The sequence below is a fragment of the Physeter macrocephalus genome, chromosome 2 (assembly GCF_002837175.3).
Source record: "Physeter macrocephalus isolate SW-GA chromosome 2, ASM283717v5, whole genome shotgun sequence".
NCBI classification, from domain to species: Eukaryota; Metazoa; Chordata; class Mammalia; order Artiodactyla; family Physeteridae; genus Physeter; species Physeter macrocephalus.
In genome coordinates, this window is record NC_041215.1 from 93,959,383 (window position 1) to 93,969,530 (window position 10,148).

General features: G+C 36.3%; 1 protein-coding gene across 2 annotated transcripts in view; it reads left to right on the forward strand.

The window, feature by feature from the left end:
• The window catches only part of WDR75 (WD repeat domain 75), a 45,018-nt gene that overhangs the window by 22,959 nt on the left and 11,911 nt on the right, over nucleotides 1-10,148 (forward strand). For both annotated transcript variants that reach the window (XM_055089016.1, XM_028479934.2), the window contains exons 9-18: nucleotides 265-423; nucleotides 1,245-1,304; nucleotides 1,397-1,512; nucleotides 2,594-2,769; nucleotides 3,802-3,959; nucleotides 4,421-4,601; nucleotides 5,406-5,500; nucleotides 6,516-6,611; nucleotides 7,212-7,381; nucleotides 7,964-8,023. In XM_055089016.1, the coding sequence (XP_054944991.1) occupies nucleotides 265-423; nucleotides 1,245-1,304; nucleotides 1,397-1,512; nucleotides 2,594-2,769; nucleotides 3,802-3,959; nucleotides 4,421-4,601; nucleotides 5,406-5,500; nucleotides 6,516-6,611; nucleotides 7,212-7,381; nucleotides 7,964-8,023 (1,271 nt within the window). The remainder of the gene's footprint in view (nucleotides 1-264; nucleotides 424-1,244; nucleotides 1,305-1,396; nucleotides 1,513-2,593; nucleotides 2,770-3,801; nucleotides 3,960-4,420; nucleotides 4,602-5,405; nucleotides 5,501-6,515; nucleotides 6,612-7,211; nucleotides 7,382-7,963; nucleotides 8,024-10,148) is intronic.

Sequence of the window (10,148 nt, forward strand, 5' to 3'; positions counted from 1 at the left end):
TTGTTTCATCCAGTTTTTCTAGTTATTGGCAGAAGAATTTGTCAGCAACAAAGTAGTCACATGTTACTGGAGAGGAAAAATCCCTGAACCAGTGATCTTTAAATCTTTTGTCTTTCAAGTATATTAAAAGATATAAAGACACTTGTTTGTGTGTTTTTTTAAATAGTTTATTTCTCTAACATAGGAAAAATCAAAACATCGATTATATTTTCCTGTTTTTTCCCCCAAACACTGTCCTTTTCATTTCTTTGGGTGGATGAGAAGGCAGCAGTCTGCTGAGTGGTGGACGTGAGTCTGTCCTTGTAGAGTGGCGAGAGGCAGCAGAGAAGAATAAGGAGTTCCTCCCCCGTTTAGGAGCTACTATTGAACATATCTCAGTGTCTCCAGCAGGGGATCTCTTCTGTACTTCGCACTCCGATAACAGTAAGTCTCAATTTGTTGTCATGAGGAAATAGTTTGTGTAATGTCATAAATTAGGTAGCATCTGTAGGGGATGGAAAATAAGAGACCTCAAACTAAGAGTAGCATAGGATTTAACGAGCATTTATTTCTCTTCTATTTCTCCTCTTTCCTCCACCCTTCTTGCCCCAAGATGCCACCTGAATCCAACATTTCCAGAGTTGTTTTTATGAAAGTGTAGGGCTAAGTGTATTTGGTTATTGTTGTGCCACTTATATTTAAAAATCTTTTCATGTGGAATGATTGGGGGAATAAAGGAGGTTTTCACAATATAATGGCATTCTCGAAAGAATGCTCTGAGGTTTTCCTTTGGTACAGCCATTGTCTCGGTGTCAGAGTCCTGTGGATTTTGACAGAAATGGAGCAGTCGTCTGATGCCTCCCCAGCATTTGGTCATCCTGTTACACCTCAGCTTGGATGTAAATCCCGTGCCCATTGCCTCCTTTCCCTTCAAAAGAGAGCATAACTGAGCAATCCATTAGTGCAGTGACTCAAAGTAAACAGCCGTCTCTTTGGGGGCATATAAGTTTCTGAATTAACACTTCTAATCATAGTCACAGCAGAAAACTTCGAGACTCCAACAGAAAAAGCCCTCATCCCCACCCCTAGTTTTTCTGTTAAATCATAAAATATATTCCTAATTTTCCAGTAACACTCCAAGAAATTGAACATACTCAATTGTTTTGTATTCTGGTATATTTCAGAATGATATAAATTCACTTTTTTTTTTAACCTTGAAGGTTTGACCTATTTATGTTTAGATGTTTGTTTTATTTTACCCACAGAGATGATAATCATTCACCGAAACCTTGAGGCGTCCGCAGTAATTCAAGGCCTAGTGAAAGGTATCGCAGACCTCAGTGGATGTGGAATTGTGTACATTTTTAAAAGTGAATATTTGTCTGATTTCAGCTATTGTTCATCACTTCTTTTGCAGACAGAAATATCTTTACCGGTTTGATGATTGACCCAAGAACTAAAGCTTTGGTTTTGAATGGGAAACCTGGCCACTTGCAGTTTTACTCTCTCCAAAGTGATAAACAGTTATACAATGTAAGATTTTTGATCTGTTAACTACCCTTAAAACTAATGAAATATCTTTATAGCACCACTGGGGTCAAGTAACTTATTGTATAGCTTCTAAAACAAGATCCTGTGCCTGTGTTATCTGAACATAGTATTATCAGTTGTTTATAGCTTGATTCTAATGAGGCCACAGTTGCAGATGAAGTCTACATGTAAGCCAGTTGGCACTGTTGTGTGCGCTATTTTATTCTGTTTAAGACTACACTCTAAATTAACTGTCGCACACATCTGTGCCTTTGAGTCATAAGGATAGGCAATGAGAGTATGGATTAACAATACAGACCTGTCTCTGCTTTGTGGTGAAACAGTATCATATGTACATGCTGAAGATAAAATCTTCAGTGTAGATTAAAGAGGAACACTTCTATAATCCTGGTAAATGCAATCCAGACTTTCCACTTTTTCTTTAGTGCCCCACAGTACCCTTTACAGATTTCTATCACAGCCACTGTAACACTTTATCTCTTTCTCTCCAACACCTTTAAACCTCTCAAAGAAAGGAAACTTATTGATTTTTGTACATTTCTAGTACAGTGCCTGGAAATAGTAGGCACTTAATACATTTTTAGTAAATAGATGAGGAAACAATAAAAGAAACAATTATAAAGAAAATGCTGGCCTATTTACAACGTTGTGCTTTTTTCACTTCTCAAAAATTGTGGGTTTCATTTTTGCTCTCCTTGTTTCTAGTGATGTGGAATCTAGCCTTGAGATTTTATGTAAAGCTATTTGTTCTTAGAAACAAAAGAAAAGCATTACTGTAACCTAAAGTTCTGCTGTATCATATAAATGGAGCATAGTCGTTACTAAAATTTAAGGTCATTGAAGAATCATCACCAAATTGGTATTATATAATATGCTCCATGTTTTCAATGGCAATTTCGATGTCCGTAAGTAATGATTAGTTCATTTTTCTCTTCACCTAAAAATCTGTTACCTTATATTCCAGAAGGTATCTATGATGTGGTTAATTACCATTCCTTGAATGCTTTAACATTTATGTATTTACATTAATAAGAATTTTGGATTTTTTTTTTTAACCCATCAGTTAGATATTACACAGCAAGAATATATCAATGATTATGGTCTGATCCAAATTGAGCTAACAAAGGCTGCATTTGGCTGCTATGGTAATTGGCTTGCAACGGTGGAACAACGTCAAGAAAAGGAAACTGAGCTTGAATTGCAAATGAAACTGTGGACATATAATAAGAAAACACAAGGGTAATTCTACCTATATAGACATTTAATTTCAGAGCAGAAAATTATTTGACTTTCTAATTTCAATTGTTGGTCTTTACGATGTTTCATTTTGATAAATTTATATTAAGAGAAATGAAGGAGGTGTTATTCCTCTAATAAAGCCTTTATGCTTTCTGCTCTGAGAAGGCATTGGTGTCCTCCAAATTATGAGTCACCTCATTGCATAAATGAGGAAACATGGAGAAGTGACACCCCCAAGAACACATACCTACTTACAGGCAAATCCAGGATTAGAATGCAAAGGTCTTAGTTCCTTAGCTTTTTTATTAGTGTTATATTACCTTCTTTGGGAAAATGGCAGTGGTAGGTGGTAGAGGTGTGGTGTGGTGTAGTCTTGATTAGATAAGGAGCCCGCTAGTTTCTCATACCATGGCTGTAATAGCAGATTATCAAGTCCTTGTTTGTCACGAACTGGGCTTAGTGCTTTCGTGCCCATTGTCTTGTGAATCTTCACAAGATAATCTTTCATTCACAGCAGTGTTCTGTCAGCCAGAAACAAGCTTTGAGAGGTAGTTTGGGTGACTTTAAATATTAAGTATTGACCAGGGCAGTGAAATAGGTAATGTTCTTTCTGTACCGTCTTGCCACAAATAAGGGCTTTCATAGCCATTTCCTTTTTTGCTTATTTTCAAAAGAGTGAGGTATCTGTGTTCTACACAATTTCCCTGCAGTTTAGTATAGTAGCCTTTCAAGTATCATTTTTTGATGACCCCTATTTTATACTCATTCTGTACCAGTAAGCTGACACTATTTATAATCATCTCTGTTATGTACGTTACACGAGGCCAGAGGTAATGTGTTAGAACTCTTTGCATCCTGTGGCCATTAGTGACAGAACACTCAATTGTTTGTCATGCTAGGTGATAATATATCAGTTGCTTATTCTTAAAGATGCTATTGTAAAATGTGCAATATGTAAGGAATTCTTAATACTCATATGATAGTATATCATATTGCCCTGGTATAAAAATAAATTGGTTTCCTTCCTACTAGGTTTGTTCTCAATACAAAGGTTAACATGCCACATGAAGACCACATCACAGCTCTCTGTTTCTGTAATGCAGAAAAATCTGAAAACCCCACCTTGGTTACAACAAGTAAAGATGGTCACTTCAAAGTGTGGATATTAACAGATGATTCTGATATATATAGTAAGTTACTTAAATATAGTATGTCTGTATGTAGTGCACAGTTTTAAGAATTGATATATTTATCTCTTATGAATTGTATCCATTCTGGGAGGGCATTTTCTACTTTAATTCTATAGGATGTTGCCCAATTTCAAAAGATTTGAGAGATTACATTTTTACATGCCTTTTCTCCCAAATCTTTACTTATTTTATGACATTCTTGATTAATCGTGTGCTAATTATTCCAGTCTGTGAGGGTACAGTAAAAAGGGCTTTTGCAATAGTCCCTTTACTGTTCCACTAGAGGAAGGTCAAGGTCTCTTGGAAGGGACGCAAATTTCAAATCAGTCAATGATTTGTAACTAAAATTTTGGAGAGGAGGTTTTTTGTTGTGTTTCCTTGTTTCTTAATCCATATTTCTTATAAATTCCCTAAAATATTATCTAGCATTTGTACTATTTCTATGGTCTATATTTTCACAGAAAAAGCTGTTGGCTGGACCTGTGACTTTGTGGGTAGTTATCACAAATACCAAGCAACTAACTGCTGTTTCTCCGAAGATGGCTCTTTACTAGCAGTTAGTTTTGAGGAAATAGTTACAATATGGGATTCGGAGACATGGGAACTTAAATGTACATTTTGTCAACGAGCTGGGAAAATAAGGTAGGTAAATAATTGGGGGAGTATGAAGTACTGGGTTTGTTTCTTTTTTTTAAAATTCAAACAAGTCTTTTCTACATAAACTTTAGTAATTAATTTATGCTTTCTCCAGAGGTATCCTGTGGGTCAGTGGTGCCAGCAGCTAACCAAAATACTGGGAAGCTAAAAAATACTGGGTTTATGAACCATGTGCATTACTTTTCATGGTTGTACTACACAATAATAGAAGCTATATATAAGCCTCAGTAGATCCAAACAATGTTTATTTTCTCTGTATTTTCATAAAAGCAATGTTATGCTCAAACTTCATTGTTTGTAATAATGGCAAGGGAATGTAACAGCAGTATCTTCCATTTTATTTCTGGTAACTTGGGCATTTGAGGACAGAATGGGAAATGGCTGTTTCTAATTCCCAACATGTCTAATTCTGAATTTTCTTTGTAAAACTTTCTTCAGAATTCATATTGCAGATTTTCCTCTTGAGACAAAGAAGCATAAAAAAGAGTTTTTGTTAAATAACTTGATACGTTTCACATACATTTTCTCTGTGTCAATTATTGTACTGTACAGCATATTAGAGAAAAGAATTGGTCATCAAATCTGTTTTCCTAAAGAAACAAAATAGCTAAATAAACCTTTCCTGTTGTGCTCCTTACCGCCTTTCCTGCAGAATAATTATGAACAAAAACATACACGTCTGTCTAAAAATTTGCATTGCACGAAGCTAGTACTGTGCAGGAAGTCTGCAGTCCTTTGTAACTACATGTGCTAGAACTGACTGTTGTTAACTTCCTTGTTTTAATCTAGGCACCTTTGCTTTGGGAGATTGACTTGTTCCAAGTATCTTCTTGGTGCCACTGAAAATGGCATTCTGTGCTGTTGGAATCTGCTCAGTTGTGCATGTAAGATATTTTTTGCTATAAAGTGATGACAAAGCACATAGGAAGTGGACATTAATCTTTGGCATTTTAGGACTTCTGGATGATATCTTCATATCTTTACCCAGAGAATATATAATTTTTTACGTGGTACATTGTACCACCAAACTTTGGAGTGCTATGCCTGTAATAATAGACTTTGATTACAGTTGACTCTTGAGTGATGCGGGTGTTAGGGTCGCCGACCCTCTGCGCAGTCAAAAATTCACTTATAACTTAAGAGAGTCAGCCCTCTGTGGAGTCAGCCAACCTTGGATTGAGCAGTTATTGGTAGTACTTGCTATTTTAAAATCCACATGTATGTGGACCCTCACAGTTCAAATCCATGTTATTCAAGGGTCAACTGTATTTATAAACTGCCTAATTGTCAACAAATCATCTTCCATTATCCTCACCTTTTTCCACTGTCTTCATTGTATGACTTTGTTGCCCTCCATATTATCCATCCTCATAACAATTTGAGGGAAGTTTCTGATAGTTTATAATGCATATTAACCTGCAGTGTACCTGACAGCATTAAATTTGAATGTAGCCTATCACAATCCTCCTAACAAGTGTGAACTTTGTGGCATTTTACTCATTCGAGTATATGTTTGGAAGACATTGTGGTTACTTTGTAATGAATGTGTGTGATAACATTTTTTAAAATATTCTCTACAGTGATTCTGGTTAACATTTTGCCCACATTTAGCAGTAGTGGAAAAGCACCAGACAGAAGTTGCACTGTAATAACCATTTCATAGCATGTGGAAGAAGTATCAGTACTTTGTTTTTCTGCTTCTTGCCCCTCGTTTTAGTGCAGACTTCCACAGATTATGTCAGTGTGTTCTCCATGTATTATCTGGAATGGTAAAATCCCTATTCCTAAAAATAATAGAATTGATTGTCCCAATAAATATTGAGTACCTGGTTTACATAACAAGCTTATAAAGCTTCTGGTAAATCTCTTCTTAGAAGTTAATCACTTTTTTTCCCCCAGTGGAGTGGAGTGCAAAATTAAATGTGAGAGTTATGGAACCTGATCCCAATTCAGAGAATATTGCTGCAATCTCTCAGTCTTCCATGGGTTCAGACTGTAAGTACAGACCATTTTTTGACAGAAGAAGTCTATTACCTAAATTTTCTTTTTAACACCTTTAATATAATTTGATTTAAACTTACCTTCAAATCAGATGTCCATTTGAAGCCATTTGCCTGACCACTGCCCTTCCTTTCTTGAGTTCCAGCTCCAGCACATCCCTCATTTTTCAACATGTCATTTGCTACTCAGCCTTCAAAATCCAAGAGAGATTTTGCCTCTTTGAAGCATTCCTAAATCCCCCAAGGAGCTTTTATCATTCTTCTATGATCTTGAAGCTCTTTCTGCAGATCTCTGTTCTAGTGCTTAAGACAAAATACTGCCATAGTGTTTGTTGTCTGTTTTCTGCAGTTGACCCTGCTCTCAGAAACAGGAATTTTTGTTTCTGTTTTTCATCTTCAAAGCCCTCATTCCTAACTGGCTTGGCACATAGTAAGCATCAAGTAGATATTTGTTGACTCAAAGCCTAAAATAATCATGACCTGATAAATTTACTCAATGGGCTAAGTCCCAGGATGAGTGTGGTCTGCCAGTCTGAGGCTGAAACTAACCTTTGCAGGCAAAATGTTGTTGTCTGTTTGGTTTTTTTTTCTTTAGTGTTTGTGTTTAGACCTAGCGAGCCAAGGCCATTGTATATTCAAAAAAATATCTCCAGAGAGGAAGTCCAGTGGGGAGTGTTTGTTCCACGAGATGTCCCTGAATCATTCACCTCAGAAGCTTACCAGTGGCTGAACAGATCGCAGTTTTACTTCCTAACAAAATCACAGGTAACCATCCACCTCAGAAAAGGCGGTCATTTTGTATGTGTGATTTTCAGTTGCTTTAATATTTGAGAGTAATAGCCCAGGGCAAGTGCAATAGTTTTATTAAAGGATTATTCCTTCTCTCCCCTCCCACTCCCCTGCCAAACCATCTAATGTGCTCTGTACAGTCATATTACTGGTGGGAGTATATTCGCCCACACCTTTGGGGCTAAGTATTGCTTGCATTCATTCACTCCATGACACCAAAAAAGATATGACCTAGAAGATAACTAGAATACTGTAAATTGTATTTATTAGAATGGCTCTTTTTTAATTTTAGTATTTGATTTACCATAAAGAAATTAGTGGCTTAAGTTTGACCCATCAGTTGAATTTTATTTCATTACCAATTCTTAAAAATGATCTTTGAGGACAATCTTACAACTGTCACAGCAGTTATTAAATATGTTTTAAATCTTTTATTACTTTTCTGTGAGCAGATACGTTTATATCAATATGAAAAGTCAACATCATTTTCTAACTTTAACATTTAGATTTGCACTTTACAGTTTATATTTTGCATCATTAATTGACCTCTCTTTTCAGAGTTTATTGACATTCAGTACACAGTCTCCAGAAGAGAAACTCACACCAACAAGCAAACAGGTATGTTCTAGTCACTAGTGGTGCAGATCATGCGCATTGCCTCCCTGCAAAGATAAGGTTATCTTTTAGAACTCAGCTATGAGAAAAATGTTTTACCTGCCCTAAAGTGGAATTAAAATTACATACTTAGAAACTACTTGCTTCGTTTGATGTCATAGTGCTCTTTGAAAATGTAGTCTCAATTTGTAATATCAGTAATATATGCTTGTGATTTAAAGAATCAAATAGTTCCACAAGACTTCTTGGGGAAAACTTGAACATCACCACCACTGCCATTACCCACAAAGATACTCTCAACTCTTTGAGTTGAAGTTTTTATTTACCTCCATATCTTTAAGAAACATGTTTATATTGCTAATTCTGGATTTTTCAGATCTAGGTATTATTTGTTAACTCTGATCTATTGAAGTTGAAGTTTCTTTCACACCACTCCCACCATATACATAACATACCCCTGCATATTTTCTGTCCCCTAATTTTTCCAGTATAGATAAATCTTAAATTGGTCAGGTCACTGTTCATCCTTAAACATGTAAACACAATTCGTAGCTGAGCCACATAGTAATAAACAGGTTGTTTTTCCTTTTGTGACCAACTTCTTTTCTCTGGAGTTATTGATTGCCTTCTTTTTTCATTTGCTCAGTTTCCTATTTACTTCTCTCCTAATTCACCCCAAAACTCTACCCTGTAAGTCCTCTCTCATTATTTTCAGACATATTAGGTATTCTTTCGAGTCTTGAAGAAATATTTTCAAGAGCCTCTGACCTGCTTCTTTCTGAACTGATTGCCCTGTAAACCTGCTGCGCAGTAATCATCTTAGGATCTACATTTGCTACCATTCTGGGGATTTATTCACATCTACTGTAATAGATCCTGTAGTTTTTCTCCTTCTTTGGTCACTCCCTTGCTTTGGTAAAGCACATCCTATTGGTGCATGGGAAGTAAATTTAAGACATTGCATGTTTGGACATGCTTTTATTCTCTCCCATTGGATTGGTTGGTTGGGTAGAGTTCTAGGTTGAAAATCATTTTGTCTTAGAACTTTGAAGATACTGTCTTATACTTTATCTGTATCCTGACTTGTTTATTTTTCTCTGAAAATTCATTGAATTCGTTTAACATTTTTTTGTTGTTGATCATTACTATATGTTCTAGACATTTGGGATATATCAGTGAGCAAAAGAGTCAAGTCTCTAAACTAGTGGTGTTTATAGTCTAACAGGAAGGCACAGATAATAAACATCACGTAAGTAAAATATATAGTATTTTAGAAGGCAATAAGAATTATGGGAGGAAGAATGGTGGGAAAGGGAGTGTGGAGTGCAGTTTGCCTTTTTAAATAAAGCAGTCAAAACAGGCTTTAATGAAAAGACTTTGACTTTTCCTCTGAGTTAAATGTAGCGCCCCCTTCGAGGGTTTTAATCAAAAAACTGTCTAAGGAGAAGAATTAATTCTTTCTTTGCCTTCATTTTCTCTAGAACTGCTATTATTTACTGCTGGACCTTCTAGAATGGTGCTCTCTAATATTCTTATTTTTTCTCCTGTTTTCTTCCTGTTGTCTGAGAGGTTTCCTCCTCTTTTCATTTGATCCTCTATTTTTTTCTCTCTCTTAACATGGTTTATTTCTCTTAGGTTTTTATTTCCAATCTGTTTTTGGAGATTTTCATCAAAGTCTCATGACTCTTGGCTGTCTGCTCTTATTTAAAAGTGAGCAAAATCGCCATTTGGAGGTTTTCTGCCTAGGTGGAACTTGACCTCTGGCCTCCACTATCTGCCTGAGCTATTATGAGAAAATCTCCAAAGTCATTATTTTTAGGACTTTTTCTCTTAGATTGGTCAAATTGACCAGATAAAATTCTTCCAAATTCTTGGCCTGAAAGATGTCAACCTGGCTGTCAGTGTTCTGAGAAGCACCCTCTATGGAACACAGCTGCCTTCAGCTGTGAGGGCACCTCCACACCGCCACACACCAAGCCATCCATTCTAAAGACACACTTTATTTCACTCTTCAAGGAACATACTGCCAGCCCTCTGCTGGGGCTGAGGAGGAGATCTGGAAACCTGAGTGCTCTCTAAATAGACCTTCAACCAGGCTAACTGGTTTCTTTCTTTCTTTTTTTTTTTT